Below are 16,587 nucleotides of genomic sequence, written 5' to 3' on the forward strand. Positions count from 1 at the left end.
TACGAATGGCAAAACATGTACAAATGAAGATGCTATTGAACATGACAAATAGTTTGTATAAATTAAGTGATAAACCAAAGATTTCAATTGTTTTTTTTAAAAAGTTCTATTAGAGAACTATTTGAATGTATTCTTTGCATTCCTGCCCACATGAGTTGTTTTTCAAACAAATGAATTTTTTTAACTTCAATCAATGCAAAAACAGAAACCTTTTCAAAGTCAGAAGCCGATCGCAAATATTGTCCATATTTCGAGCGTTTGAACAAAAGCTGAAGTGCAGATGACGATAAAGTACAAATGTTTATTTAGAAACAAGAACCAGCAAAAACAGTTCAAGTGAATGAATAAGCAATGACATGATAATTTTTTTTTATCATTCACAATAAACTTCTACTGGTTTTGAACCATAACCCCAGTCCAGATTAGGGATCTCCATCCCCTATTTATCAGAAATTAATCACTTCTTGAGTAGCATTCGAGAGAAGTCTGCATTTGTTAAACCTTTTGGTTTCTCATTCGTATTTCCTTCCACCTGGCTGGAAGAAGCTGGCTCTGAATTTGGGGTCTTTTTCTGTTCCACTTTCTCCCCGACTTGACGGTGGAGGGAGCGGGGAATGAGAGCGAGCTGGGTTCTAGCACGGCCACGCCTGTGAGAAAGACAGAGACAAACAACTATAGTACTTTCTGATGTTTCCTTTGAACAAGCTGTATAATTTCAAGGATAGTCACAAGTAAGAGCCAGAGTCAAATCTCATCATTTAGTTTAAACTGCCAGGACTGAATGGTGTGACAGAACGGCAGATTGATAATAAAATTGTGCTGAGCAATATGCATGTACGGCATTGCATGATAATGATAAGTTGCTTTCGAGCTTACGGAGCTATTAGTGGAGCAGATTGTTTGGGCCGACGAGCTGGCGGCTGGCTGATTGCGACAGAGATGTGCCGCCCTCCAACTTCCTGATCATTCAAGGCCAATACGAGTCGAGAGGCATCGGCTGCAGTTGCTAGCTCTACATATGCCAAACCCTGTGGTGTACATGAAGGGAATCTGATGGTACAATTGTGTTAAAGCAGAAATACAAAAGACGAACAGACAAGGCCGAGAAGAAAGACCATTTGCGGGGGATGTTTTGAAAGACCATTTGCGGGGGAAAGACCATTTGCGGGGAGGGGGGGGAAGAAGGGTGGGAGGCAGCATAATGAGAGGTGGGAAATGGGAGGACGAGACCACATTTGAGGGGTCAGGGGCCATGGGGAAAAAGGAATCTGATGAGGGTGAAAGAACTGTTATTACCTTTGATTTTCCAGCCCGGTTTGTGACAATCCTGGTCTTGGAGACCTCACTGTGTTTGGTACAGAGTTTGTGTAACTCAGACTCAGTGAGCGAAAAAGGCAGCCCAGATATGAATACTTTGTCTGGCTCCATCCCCAAATTATACTTGAATGACTGCAGCACATAGGACAGCACTGATTAATGGACTACATCAAAGCGAGGGCCAAATATTGTGAAGCCATGTACAGTTGAACTGGAACAAACATCATGGAATCTACATTTCAAAGAAACATCAAATGGCTGTGAAAATCATCGTACTGCAAACACAAATATGTGAACAAAAGGGGAAAAAAAGAAAAACTTTACAAGTAAAATATGTCATTCAAAAAAAAAAAAATCATATACAGTATTCAAAATGGATATTGAACTGCGTAAAAACTTTCCATCGATCTGCTTCAAGCATTATTTGCGACTCGGAGATTTGCAATTCAGTGATCTTTATAGTTTTGTTTTGAAATTAGCATTTCCGAGAATAATCATGCCACTTTTCAAAACACGGCTCACAGTCCTTATTAAAAGGATACGTTTGATCTTCCGTAAACAGTCATTTGCTTGCCAAGGGTTTGTCAGGTGCTATTATCTCATGCCACCCTGTTAAAAGCATGATTGCTGACGTAGTGGAGATGTTCCACTTGTATAAATATACCATCAGAGATGGGGAATCCCCCACCATTGAATGAAAAAGGTCATACATATTCCAGATAATGAGGGAAGTGAATTGGAAACAAGACACCATTTGGTCATCATCTCAAAAAAGTTCCCCAGGGGGGTGAGGAACGTAGTAACCAAAAATAATTGAAATCAGATAAGCGGTTTTCCATTTATTACAAAAAACATGTTTTTCAAGATTGCCACCCCAGTCGGCAATCTTGGATCCGGCCACACCCAAAATCAATAGGGTTCTTCCTTTCCAGGTGGTACATGTGTGACCCAAATTTCAAATCGATATGGCGAACAGTTTATGAGTTATCGCACTCACAGCTATAAATGTTGACGCCTGGACAGCCGGACGACCTGGGTGACAACAATACCCCCCTTCCGCCATGCGGCGGGAGATAAAAAACATTAATAAAAGTCAGAAAAGAAAACTTATTTATGACCAGCAGAATTCCTCCTCTGCAGGACTCCGCCACTGTGGAGGTGGGGTAGGGGAAAATCAGACTAATTAATGGTTGTTTTCTTTTCTGACCGATAAGAATATATATATATATATATATATATATATATATATATATATATATATATATATATATATATATATATATATATATATATATATGTTCTGATGTACCATACTCTGTTGAAGAGTGTCGGCACTGCCGAAGCAGTTTCTTGGCAAGGGTTATAGTGGGTGGTTTGCCATTGCCTTCCCAGTAGTCAAAGTTAGGGCAGGAATTTGCGATTTGGCCATGGTGCCAGCGATTAAAAAAAAGACAGAGTTAAAAGGTCAAATGTAAAAACAAAAAAAAAGCGGTGCCGCTGACCAGGTTTCACCCTTATTTGGACTCATCAGGATGGCATACCACACAATTGTTTATTAATGACATCATGATATATATATATATATATATATATATATATATATATATATATATATATATATATATATATATATATATTAACATGAGCAATCAATCTTCAATAGGAAATTTTTGGAGGCAATGAGTCTTCACTTAATGCCTGATGTTGGCCTAATGGTTAAGACCCTGTCACACCCTGACGATTTAGCTAGTGTATGCCGACGTATGAAAAATTTGTCTAAAACGCTGGCACATGTCGAATACGTTATGGGTAAGTTTTGTATATGTCGTAGTATGCCGAGCTCGTCGACAAATTTTAACAAGCTTGAAATTTTTCAACGTATGCCAGCGTATGACTCACACGTTCCGCATACGCTGGCCATAAGTTGTAGGCATGCTATGCGATCGTTGACACACATCGACACACGTTACTTGTAAGTTACTCATAAATCGAAACACGTCGAGGTAATGTTTAGCATACCCGAAACTTGTTTCTAACCTATGAGTAACGTGTTGTAGGCACGTTACTCGATCGTTGACACACATCGACACACGTTACTTGTGAGTTACTCATAAGTCGAAACACGTCGAGGTAATGTTTAGCGTCAGTGTTCCAGACTCCCTGGTTTTTTGTTTTTTTCTTCGGTATGACGGTGATGTTGACACTTCGATTTCTAGTGCGGTTATAATATAATATAATTAATAGGCTGCTGCTCAACGATTTAAATCATAACTGCACGAGAAATTGAAGTGTCAACATCACCGTCATGCCGAAGAAAAATAAAAATAAAAACCATGGAGTCTGGAACACTGACGGGTTCCTCTTGTGTGAACCCCATTTTTATATACCAATTCCCCTAAACACTGCCAATACGCCATTATACGGTAGCTGTAAGCTAGTCAGTAAGTTCTGTGGTCGTCCGGAAGACGTCAAATAAATCTACATACATCAATATGCGTTGGAGATACGTAACACATAGGTTCAAAGCACATTACTCATCGATTCAAAGCACGTTACTCATAGGTTAGAAATAAGTTTTGGGTACGCTAAACATTACCTCGACGTGTTTCGACTTATGAGCAACTTACAAGTAACGTGTGTCGACGTGTGTCAACGATCGCGTAACATGCCTTCAACTTATGGCCAGCGTATGCAGAACGTGTGCGTCATACGCTGGCATACGTCAAAAAAATTTCAACATGCTGAAAATTTGTCGACGTACTACGACCTATGCCAGCGTGCTCTTAACATATACAAAACTTACCCATAACGTATTTGACGTGTGCCAGCGTATTCGGCAAATTTTTCATACGTCGGCATACGCTGGCTAAAACGTCAAGGTGTGACAGCGGCTTGACACTTCGATGTCTAGTGCGGTTATGATTTGAATCGTCGAGCCGCAGCCTTTCAATAGGCTACACCACGTGATCGTCGGCGATAGGCTGCCGCGCTATGCATAAGTTAGACTATCGTTGGGCATAGGTTGTGAACGCCGACAACACGCTCAGCATTCGTTGATATAAGTTATCTATATGTTATCAAAACGTTCTATGTACATTACTAATACGTTATGCATACGTCCAACTCGTTATGAATACGTCCAAAACTGGAAAAAAACATCTATAGTTCAGCGTACGCCAGCGTTTTACATCCATTTTGATACCTTGCCATACGCTGGCTAAAACGTCAAGGTGTGACGGGGCCTTTAAGGTGGCAGGCTTGAGATCCGAGGTTCCTGAGTTCAAATCCCTATTTTCCGTTGAATTAATACCAGGTAGGGGTGGCTCAGCCTGTCATCCATCTGAGATTGGCAAAATGAGTACCAGTTTGCTGGGATGATTGAGCCATTCGAGTGTCCAACGTCGGTATGGTCCCGATGGTAATGTTTATATATATATATATAATATATATATATATATATAATATATATATATATATATATATATATATATATATATATATATATAATATATATATATATATATATATATATATATTGATGATGTCATAAATAAACAATTGTGTGGTCTGCCATCCTGATGAGTCCCGACACTCTGTGCAAAGTATGGTCCCGATGGATGGATGGATGGATGGATGGATGGATGGAGTCTTCACTTCCACTCATGTACAGGAAAATGGAGCGATTTAGAACCCTGAGAGCTGCCATCACATTTTGAAACACAGAATGAAGATAAGATACAAATCCTGGTTGCCCCTGACAGGAACTGTGACACTTGCTGGAAGCCAAATTAAAAGTTTATTGCTTGGAAAACCTCCTTCATTAAATGGTGCCAATCTCCAAGGTCCTGGAAACTTTGAATGTATTTTCCCCAAGTTCTAGCTGTGGAACATGGAGCTTTCTCATTAACATCTGGCCACAGTACTGATAAGTGATAATCGAGCAAGATTAAATGAACTCCACGTATAACAATAATGCAATCTCTCGGGGGCTGCTATGTGGAGAACAAAAACAGCAGGACAACCTGAATGTATCAGCTCGACCTGATTGCAGGTGATGTCCTAATGCAAAGTTATCCCGAGAGATTACACCTCCAAAAAACAATGGTTCAATATCAAGCAAACAAAGTGAGAATATCTTGCTTTGTAGCGTGTAATATATCCTCCTAGCCAGGAGGATAAGTTAAACACCAAGTTCCAGTTTGATAAATCATAATTCAGAAAAGTGGTCATTTGAAGATAGATTGCTTACACAGCCTTACACATTCAACTCACCCTTTCCCTTTTCTCCCCAGGTGGCCGGCATCGTGAAAGGAACATGGGCCGACCATCCAGAGGCATGCGGTCATGCTTAAGGACCTCCTTAACACTCTCTTCATCATGGAACATCACATAAGCAAACCCTCTGAACTGCCTCCCATGGTTACTGCTCTCTCCAGCACTCTTGTCCTCTTTTCCTCCAAGTTTTATACCAGTAATCGACCCAAAAGGGCCAAGAGCAGAGTGCAGCTGTTGAACTGGGTCAGAGAGGTTCAGACTCAGGTTGGACACAAAGACAGTCCGAGAGGCTGGGAAAGAGGAAAAAAAACAAAGCACATGCCAGAAATGGGCTGAGATCAATTAGGGGGGGGAGGGGGATAGAGAAAATAAATAAATAAATAAAGATATTCTCACCACTATTACTATCTACAACCCCCTTTTCCACTGCTGTGTCCATCCTGTTTTCCCCTTCATTAAACTTCTTCACCTCTCCCGGACTATGAGAGGGCACCTCTTCAGGGAGTGCTGCTCCATAAACACCACGCTGTTTCTTTGTTGGAGCTGAGGATGGAAGAAATTGATAACGACAAACATATTAGCACCATGATCATCTGCTAAATGACAAAACAGCATCCCTCGTGATAAGAAAATCCAACCGGGTTTATGGCACCAAATAATTTCACCAAATTTGTAAACTTGCAGCCATGATGGGTACAAGTAATGTGATCCGAACTTTGCTTCAACATCAGATATAAAGGAGTGATTTATTTATTTACTTCAACCTTCAGAAATAACAAATCATGCATTAGTCAATTGGAGGTTAATAAAATTTCATTAACGCCTTCAGAGCAGTGCTTGCTTGTAAGTTGTGGAAGAACACTTTCATTTTGAAACATGTTGATTAACTTCTATTTACAAGCCGAGCGTTGTGACATTTTCAGTCATGACATATATATATATATATACATATATATATATATATATATATATATATATATATACATATATATATATACATATATATATATACATATATATATATATATATATATATATATATATATATATATATATACATATATACATATATATATATATATATATATATATATATATATATATATATATATATATATATATATATACATATATATATATATATACATATATATATATACATATATATATATATATATATATATATATATATATATATATATATATATATATATATATATATATATATATACACACTATTGTAAATATAAATAAATAAAAAACAAATGCCTGGAAGAAAGTATGATTTCACAAAACGAACACACACACCATCAAAAAAAGTTAGAGGTGGCATTGTCAAAAAGATGTATGCACATCTCGGTGCATTGGAAATAATTGTTTCGGGGCTCAGAGGGTTTTGGCTTTCGTCTTTATTAAAATGGTAATTTTTGACAATATATTTCCTGGCCGGTGACAGATGCATTCAGCACATTAAGCTATACACAATAAATGTCTCGTGCGTCACTACAAGTCAAGGTTTGCCCTTTGGCATGTGCAGGTTTTAAATGCACACCATGCACGAGTTACATAAGGAGGTTGAGAATCCAGAGAATTGCTTACATAAGGAAGGTAAGAATCCAAATCCACGATTAAAGCACCTTCACGTGAATATGAGCAAAATTACAATTCGATTTTTATAAAATAAATCTCTCCCTCTTCCCCCTCCCTCTCCCGTCTTGTTTCATCTTCCTGAGGATGCCTTAAAGCATAAATGCGTGTTTGAGACTGAAGCATAAAAAATGTCCCCAAGGGCTTGTTGTTCTTAATTATTTCTATAGATCTGTCTCACCTGATCCTTCTCCTTGCTCTCCCCCTCTCTTACGTGCAGATCTCTGTTCAGATTTCTTTGCTTTATCCCTAATCGTTTTCTCCCTCTCACGCTCCATCTGCAGCTCCTTCTTCTGCCTCATTCTCTCTTCCTCCTGAAAATAAAATAATCAGAGATAAATAATAAAGACAAATGAAGCGAGGCAGAATGTAAAAAAGGAGGAAGAGCTGGGAAGACTCATCACTATGGGACTTTTGAAATGACGCATGAATGCTAAACGAGGCCGTGTTTGTGTGTTCGAAACCTCGAGGAAGAACAGTGCCCAGCTGATGATCCATGCGGTCGGGGAAGTGTGTGTATGTTTTTGTGTGTGTGTGTTTGTGAGTGTTTGTATGAGTGCGTGTTTGTGAGTGTTTGTATGAATGCGTGTGAGTAGTGTTTGTATGAGCGTGTGTGTTTGTGAGTGCTTGTATGAGTGTGTGTGTGTTTGTGAGTGTTTGTATGAGCGTGTGTGAGTAGTGTTTGTATGAGTGTGTGTGAGTGAGTAGAGTTTGTATGAGTGTGTGTGTGTGTGTGAGTAGTGTTTGTATGAGTGTGTTTGTGAGTGTTTGTATGAGTGTGTGTGTTTGTGAGTGTTTGTAAGAATGCGTGTGAGTAGTGTTTGTATGAGCGTGTGTGAGTAGTGTTTGTATGAGCGTGTGTGTGTGTTTGTGAGTGTTTGTATGAGTGTGTGTTTGTGAGTATTTGTATGTGTGCGTATGTGATAGAGCGTGTTTGTATGAGTGTGTGTGTGTGTGAGTTTTTGTATGAGTGTGTGTGTTTGTGAGTATTTGTATGAGTGTGTGTGTTTGTGTGTATTTGTATGAGTGCGTGTGTGTCTGTGAGTATTTGTATGAGTGCGTGTGTGTTTGTGAGTGTTTGTATGAGTGTGTGTGTTTGTGAGTGTTTGTATGAGTGTGTGTGTTTGTGAGTATTTGTATGAGTGTGTGTGTTTGTGAGTATTTGTATGAGTGTGTGTGTTTGTGAGTATTTGTATGAGTGTGTGTGTTTGTGAGTATTTGTATGAGTGTGTGTGTTTGTGAGTATTTGTATGAGTGCGTGTGTGTTTGTGAGTATTTGTATGAGTGTGTGTGTTTGTGAGTATTTGTATGAGTGTGTGTGTTTGTGAGTATTTGTATGAGTGTGTGTGTTTGTGAGTATTTGTATGAGTGCGTGTGTGTTTGTATGAGTGTGTGTGTTTGTGAGTGTTTGTATGAGTGTGTGTGTATTTGTGAGTGTTTGCATGAGAGTGTGTGTATGTGTGAGTAGTGTTTGTATCAGCGTGTGTGTTTGTATGAGTGTGTGTTTGTGAGTGCTTGTATGAGTGTGTGTGTTTGTGAGTGTTTGTATGAGCATGTGTGTGTGAGTAGTGTTTGTATGAGTGTGTGTGTGTGTGTGTGTGTGAGTAGTGTTTGTATGAGTGTGTTTGTGAGTGTTTGTATGAGTGTGTATGTTTGTGAGTGTTTGTATGAGTGCGTGTGTTTGTGAGTGTTTGTATGAGTGCGTGTGTTTGTGAGTGTTTGTATGAGTGCGTGTGTTTGTATGAGTGCGTGTGTGTTCGTGAGTGTTTGTATGAGTGTGTGTGTGTGTGTGTGTTTGTGAGTGCTTGTATGAGTGCGTGTGTTTGTGTGTGTTTGTATGAGTGTGTGTGTTTGTGTGTGTTTGTCTGAGTGTGTGTGTGTGTGTGTGTTTGTGAGTGTTTGTATGAGTGTGTGTGTTTGTGCGAGTGTGTGTGTGTGTGTGTGTGTGTGTGTGTGTGTGTGTGTGTGTGTGTGTGTTTGCATGAGTGTGTGTTTGCATGAGTGTGTGTTTGCATGAGTGTGTGTTTGCATGAGTGTGTGTTTGTGAGTGTTTCTATGAGTGCGTGTGTTTGTGAGTGTTTCTATGAGTGTGTGTTTGTGAGTGTGTTGTATGAGTGTTTCCATGAATGTGTGTTTCTATGAGTGTGTGTGTGTTTGTGAGTGTGTTGTATGAGTGTTTCTATGAGTGTGTGTTTGTGAGTGTGTTGTATGAGTGTTTCTATGAGTGTGTGTTTGTGAGTGTGTTGTATGAGTGTTTCTATGAGTGTGTGTTTGTGAATGTGTTGTATGAGTGTGTGTGTGTGTTTACTCTGACTCAGTTTGGATCATTGCCAGTATAAAATCTTATTCAAATAGTCTTTTAAACATAATTTTCAGCATTTAAATGAAAGACTGGCCATTTCAAGATGGTTAACCATAATTGTCCTGTTCCTGAATGCAAACTGGACTCACGGAAATGGAGAAACATGAGAAATCTCCATGGATGAGAGGATCGGATTCGTCCCATGTACCATTTTCTTTTAATACAATTAGCTAGCAGTGGCCATGGTTATAGCACTAACACACACACACACACACACACACACACACACACACACACACACACACACACACACACACACACACACACACACACACACACACACACACACACACACACACACTTCACCAAGAGATGCAAAAATCCGAGTATAATTACTCGATCCTAGAACGGCCGACATGTCCCAATTCTTGAATAAGAATGCTCCAGGCACTTTAACCAACACTTGCAGAGGTAAAAACGAATCGCTTCTTTTTTATTTCAAACACTCCAAATGCGTCGGTAAAAATGGTGCCATTTCCAACAGATACATGCACATGTCCTGCCAGACAGGGCAACACAGTCTCCCCGCTTGCAGTGATGACGCGACACATGGACGGAGCATAAATATGCATGAAACAAAACATGAATATGCATGAGGCAAAACATGGGTGGAGCCATAAATATACGTTTTACATCCAAATATGATTACATCACAGCCCCAGAACCAAACAAATAATATATACAGTACCTACAGAAAGTCTACACCCCCTTTCAAAATGCAAATAAGTTTTATCCCCATCCCCTGGTCTGTGCCTTTCCGCAACTTATCTCAGAGGTCTTTTGAAAGCTCCTTGGTACTCTAGATTGAGTCTTTACTGTGAAATGCACTACCCAGGAGAGGAAACATACAGGAACAGCTGATTTTATTCTGAAATAATCAGAATCACTACAATTTAACACAGGTGGAAGCCAATTAACTTGATGTGTGATTTTGAAGGTGAATGGTCACACCTGAGCCAATTTACAATTGCTATTATAAGTGGGGTGGAAATTTATCCAACCAAGATATTCTAGTTTTGTACTTTTAATAAATTTTCTGAAATTTGTAGAATCTGTTTTTCACTTGGAAGTTGTGGGTTACGATGTGTAAAGATGGAAGAGCCTGATTTAATCAAATTTAATTCTAGGCTATGAGGCACCAAAAGATTAAAATTTTTAAATGGGGTGTACACTTTCTATAGGCACTGTATTTACAAAGGCAGTGACAGCCCATGCAACCCCCACTCCATCTCCCTTCCTCCTCCCAAACATGAATAGAGGTAAATATCATCTTAAACTTACCCTGTGCATTGACAAGCCCCAGATATGCGCTTCCCATCGGATTTCATTACTACATGAAGGATTGGTTTGAACGCACCATCTTTGGCCTTTCAAGGGCACACATTGTCAGCGGGTATTTGCAATCCGAACTGCAACATATCAACTCCTTGGACAAGTTGATCAGGAAGTTCTCCAACTGCTTCATTGTGCAGAGGCACAGTCCTTTCTCGCAGGTACGCTTACAAGTACTTCCGGGCTTCTTTAAAAGTTTTTTAGTCGTTACTTTCCAAAATTCTTATCTGGAAGGCATGAAAGATGCCCAGGCCACCCTGATTTACTTTGTTACCAGGGGTTTCTGTGCAAGCACACCGAGCAATTGCAGCAGAAATATGTCATTTCCAAAGTCCTGTATTGGGAGGCAAATGTACCCACTACTGTGTTTGTGCAATATTTGTCGTGGTACAATATGTACGAGCCCCAACCTTTTGGTACTGTTCTCCGATTCGTCTGAGACGAGCTTGGACGCGCTCCCTTGCAACATCCCATTGGACGAGCGAACCTAGGGGTGGAAGGTAGTCACACCATACAGAGAGAGCAGGTTACATTAAAAGGTATCAGGGATGTACGAATGATGAGAATACTACACTGTGTCAGTCTGTGCAAGGAGGATATCTCAAAAAGGTATGGACAGATTCGGACAAAATTTGGTGGCATGTTGGGTGTGTGGAAAAAGGATGAATTGATTAGATTTTGGTGAAGATCTGGATCCATATCCAGATACTAGAATTCTTTTTTTTATTTTCGGAGTGATTCTTCATCAAGAGATTGGGCCAAAACCGATATATAGCATGATATTTAAAAACGTTGTGGACAGGTTGGTGAGATGACAAGAACAAGCCAATTAGATTTTGTTTTGGGTCAGCAGATCTGACCTATTAGGTCAGGTATTGGAGTATGCACTGGAGCAGCGCGCCGCTGCGTCCACTCTCTGCTGGTACTCCAGGGGCCTCCGTCTGGCCATCCCCCAGGAACATGCCTGATGGGCTCATCCCCATCAAATTGAGATTCTGTCCTATCAGTGGGATACAAAATGTAAACTGTTCAGCCTGGTGGAGGTATGCGCTCTACTGAATGCTATTCTAGTATGAACACCGTAGAACACCAATCAGAACACGTATCTGCAGCTTAGCAGTATGTTGGCTGTGAATTTGTCAAATTGTACTGAATCCTGTCCCGACCCCACATGCGCACAGAGGAGTAAAGCAATTACTTCAGAATGTCTGCCTGTCTGGCAGTCAAACAAAATTGAAAATTTTTCCAAAGAGGAAACTTACTGCTTTTGGGGACATCGTAAAAGACACACAAAAGAGGCACGAGAAACTAATGTAACATATTAAATAAGGTGGTGGAAAAAGATGCTGCATCAGTGACAGCAAACTTCCGAATAAATGTTTTAGTTTTTTCTACAGTGTTTAAAGCTTTCATTTTATTTCAGTTAAATTATATATTTGAACACTGCAGAACACAAATCACCTTGTTGGCATTTCCAAAAGCTTTCAATTCAGCAGTCCTCGGCAAAACTTTACGACGTCTCAACCAATAAAAAATTTCCGCGTGCTCTAAGAGCAGAGCAAGAGCAAGATTCATATAAAAATGACAGCTCTTGCTTGGAAAACGCAAAGCAAGAGTTGAAAAGGCCCTTCCCATGTCCTTTTCTCAAGACTGCATGGGGTAAGGTGTTCTATGAACTCTCTAGTTTCAAGACTTGAAAAGACCCTTCCCATGTCCTTTTTCTCAAGACTGTATGGGGTAAGGTGTTCTATGAACTCTCTAGGTTACTTTTGTTGGGGTGTCGCATGTTTATCTTTAAGCCGTCGAGTGTGAGGGAGTGGTTTGGGATGAAGGGGAGCGATTCAGCAGAGGTCTCAGGAGCTGTTTGCACTGACCATGCTCTCGTTCGAAGAGAAGAAGCTGGTTGCACACAAGATGGGTGTTTACGGTTGTACTCTGAACTCCCCTGTGTAAAACTCGCCTGCACCCTTCCAAAGAACCACACTCCCTGCACCCAAACATAAATAACAGTTGGTCAATGTAAATGTAAACCATGGTGTAGACATCTACAGAATCTGCGCACCTTTACATTTGAACTTCTGCAACACACTACGATAAATCTACATCATTGCTTTAATCTGTAGTACCACACACGCCATGTAAGACAATGCCGATGTGATTCTGAAAACAAGACATGTTGAATATCTATAAACATTCTTGTGGGTGTAAAAATAAATTGTCAAAGGGTAAAATAAAGTGTAAGTACTGTATGTCTATTTCCCTTTGTATAAACCTTCTGCACGATTGACTATGTTCATCTTCGCAAAGCTCGTATTATTACAACGGTTAATTACACAGCTGCACAATCGATCTTGCACAAGTCTATGGACTATGGTGCTGTTAGATGGTTGCTGGTATGGTTATCACTCTCATCAGCTGTGCACCACTGTTGATACGTATCTTACATTTAAACACATTAAAAAAAAAAATAATCCCGACCTACCTACCCCATTCATTGAGGAACATGTTTATTCCTGGAAACCCAACAAGTTTTTTTTATTTTGGCCTTATTTGTGGAAGTGTGACAAGAAGTGTATCTTAATAATCACTTACAATTGCTACATTGTACGATGGCATTGTGTAAAGAAGAGCATACTTTTTTTTCAGAATAACAATGAAGAAGTGAAAGAGTAGTAGTCGCCTTTGAACGACTCATTGTTAAAACCATTTCCCAGAATGCGATAACACATCATATTGGACTTAGCCATACCAGAGCTGTCGATGGAATCAATGAACAAACAGCATCTGTGCAATGAGTAATTTCAGGTTAAAGAACGATTACATTGTAAGCGAATATTTTTTGTCTTTCCCAGTATCACATCTCATCATCAATTTTTTGTCCAACAGGATGGTGCCGAAATAACGAACTTGCCTTCGAGCTGTCCGGTCTCTCGTTCGATTACTGACACAACTATAAAATCTCAGATAGGTGATTCCCAAGCAGAGTGTTGCATAAATGAGTGCGCCGTGCCTCGGATGGACCTTAAACTGGGAGTCCCATTTGCTGGCATTGTTTGGCAGATGTAAAAGATCCCACTGTGTTTCAAAGTAGACAAGTTATCGTTGGCCCCTGAACAAGTGACATATTCTTGCTTTAACCTAAAGGGGCACTGTATCAGTGGAACAACTGCACTCAGAGCAATGTTGCAACTAACAGCTACATAGTGCACATGAATGAATGAAATCAAATCTTTGCTACCATGTCCCATTCTTAGATGTTGTGTATATATTTTAATAATGAGCTATAATAGCAGATGAAGCAAGTACAGTGCCTCTCAAGTTGATAAAATTCAAGCCACGATGACGAGTCTGCCCGTGCCGTGTTGTCCTTGAGCACTTCTTCCCATAATTCCCGTGCCTTTGACAGGTTTCCACAAAGGTGTGCCTAAGTGGGGCGCATTGTACCAAGTCAATTAGATATTTCAAATTATAATATAATTTTTACCAAGATATACGTTTTTACTCACTGCCCTATTATGAAAGGGAGGGAGAGAGAGAGAGAGAGAAAGAAGGAGAGAGAAAGAAAGAAAGAGAGAGAAAGAAAGAGAGAGAAAGAAAGAGAGAGTACCTCAATCCTTGCCCAGTGTTTAAGTAAAGGAATGGCAGGATTAGGGAGTCCTGGTGCAAGGTGCGAGAAGGTAAGACAAGGATGTCACTGGGGCATTACAAAATATGGCAGAATGTAACAAAAGCATCAAGGACGTACAGCATAGGTGAGCAATGAATGATGTGTTGGTGATGAATAAAAGAAGAGCAAAATGTCGGTTTCAGGAAATGTTTTACCTGATCCTGTTTGACACAAGGCCTGCACTGCCTTTGTGTACCACTCTCTTAATTCTTCCAACTCTTTACTCCCTGTACCATTCAATGAGTATACATAGCGAAATAAAGATACGTTGTAAGCAGTGTCTTCAATTACTTAATGAGGTATACCAAATGCAAACAGGATTGGGCACAGAAACTTGGTCGAGGGATTGATACAAAGTATAACTGAGAATGGCAACACGTGTGGATCTGCACAAGTCTGACCATTGGGAAAAGTTGTCCTCCTTCTGAGGAAGTCCAAGAATGTTTCCCACAATGCAATGTGTTCTTCAGGCTGAACAAACCCGACTTCCAGTGCACGAGAAAACACATCTGCACCATTCACAGACACGGTTCATTCTCGGCTCATTATATTGCTTCCATCACTAGTTGCTTCATTAAATTCCTTACAGTGTCAATTACTTTCATGTGAATTATTTCCATCAACAACCTTAATTGTAACTTCCTTGCCAATAAATAACAGCACCAGCAAGAAAAAAAAATAAGAGAGAGAGAGAGAAAGAGAGATAAATAGTTTAAAAGGCAGAGGGATTCAATGATTACATTTGTCCCTACAAATCATGGTAAGACCTTAAATTATTATTTTCTCAAATGCATATGTGAGCGACATGAATGAATGAAATAAAATCTTAGCTACCATGCCCCATTCTTATATGTTGTGTATAAATATGAATAATGAGCTATAATAGCAGATGAAGCAAGTCCAGTGCCTCTGTGACTGTGCTATGTACAAACCACCAAACTTCAACCTCAAACAACCGACAGAGGAGCGATTTTAGAAACAATTTGATCGTCCTCCAAACTAACGTATGGAAACGTCCACTTTTGAAGATATCAGCGATGTACTGGAATCATTTTCACAGTTGATGTACAAAAGCAAAGACATGTTTAAAAGGAGAATGGCTGCAGATTTGGTGGAAACATACAGGTAAATTACTAATCTATGGTGCATAGCATGTGGCTGTGCAGGAACAAACTATATACTGTACAGATTCAGTGGAAACCTACAATTCCTTGCGATCCCTCAATAAAGTCTCTGCTGTATGAAATAAAACGTAGACTAAGCCTCACTGAATAAATAATTACAATTTTGAAACGATACAGGAGATAGACGTATTACTACATAGTATAAAGTCATCTTTCGCAATAAATATTACAGCCGCTCGGGCATGTCAACCGTGAAGAACAGCCGTGCTGCCCGGGCGTGCCAGCCATGCCACCGGGGCGCTCTGGCATGCCTGCCATGACACTGGCCCACTCAGGCATGCCTACCATAGTTAGAGCTGTCAGACATACCTGTCACTATTAGAGCTTTCTTTAATTTCTCTACTTACAATGTACCTCATTTATGAATATCTGCACATTAGTCTGGCATCATCAAATGTAATTACATTAAATATCATTACAGAAATCAAATCATTGTCTGGATTGATATCCTAGATTAATGAAATATCAGACAATCTGTTTGCCTGTCATGTAATAATGTTTGCCTGCACCAAATGTAAAGATGTAATAAAATGTCCATGAACTGTTGTTGAAATTAGCTTTGGCAATCACAACAGTGCCCCCATTTGGTTTTAACTTTGCTCTTTGCCTACCTTTCATAGTGTCTAAGTCTGTACGTCCCCTCTCATGTGCACGAAGACAGCCCTGCCAAAGTGCAGACACCCACGGACAGTTTCGAGTGGCACGATGATGAGCTGATATAACCTGTTCTCCTGTCTGCAGACAACCATCCTGAATAAAGTATCAGAGACCATTCCTTGAGAATTGTGTTTTATAAGAGTGGA

General features: G+C 39.8%; 1 protein-coding gene across 4 annotated transcripts in view; it reads right to left on the minus strand.

Moving 5' to 3' along the window:
* Positions 1-281: 281 nt before the first annotated feature.
* The window catches only part of SART3 (spliceosome associated factor 3, U4/U6 recycling protein), a 103,680-nt gene continuing 87,374 nt past the window's right edge, over positions 282-16,587 (minus strand). For 3 of the 4 annotated variants that reach the window (XM_085880456.1, XM_085880429.1, XM_085880446.1), the window contains 13 exons: positions 16,396-16,534; positions 15,002-15,109; positions 14,756-14,827; positions 14,541-14,590; positions 14,245-14,357; positions 12,808-12,920; positions 11,344-11,420; positions 7,421-7,553; positions 5,989-6,135; positions 5,590-5,882; positions 1,297-1,449; positions 877-1,028; positions 282-647 (listed from right to left, as the gene is read on the minus strand). In XM_085880456.1, coding sequence (XP_085736582.1) covers positions 458-647; positions 877-1,028; positions 1,297-1,449; positions 5,590-5,882; positions 5,989-6,135; positions 7,421-7,553; positions 11,344-11,420; positions 12,808-12,920; positions 14,245-14,357; positions 14,541-14,590; positions 14,756-14,827; positions 15,002-15,109; positions 16,396-16,534 — 1,740 coding nt within the window. In that variant the 3' untranslated portion in view covers positions 282-457. The remainder of the gene's footprint in view (positions 648-876; positions 1,029-1,296; positions 1,450-5,589; positions 5,883-5,988; positions 6,136-7,420; positions 7,554-11,343; positions 11,421-12,807; positions 12,921-14,244; positions 14,358-14,540; positions 14,591-14,755; positions 14,828-15,001; positions 15,110-16,395; positions 16,535-16,587) is intronic. The other variant, XM_085880438.1, reaches the window with a different exon arrangement.

This window comes from Eptatretus burgeri, chromosome 1 (assembly GCF_056783735.1).
Source record: "Eptatretus burgeri isolate ZD-2024b chromosome 1, Ebu_testis_v1, whole genome shotgun sequence".
NCBI lineage: Eukaryota > Metazoa > Chordata > Myxini > Myxiniformes > Myxinidae > Eptatretus > Eptatretus burgeri.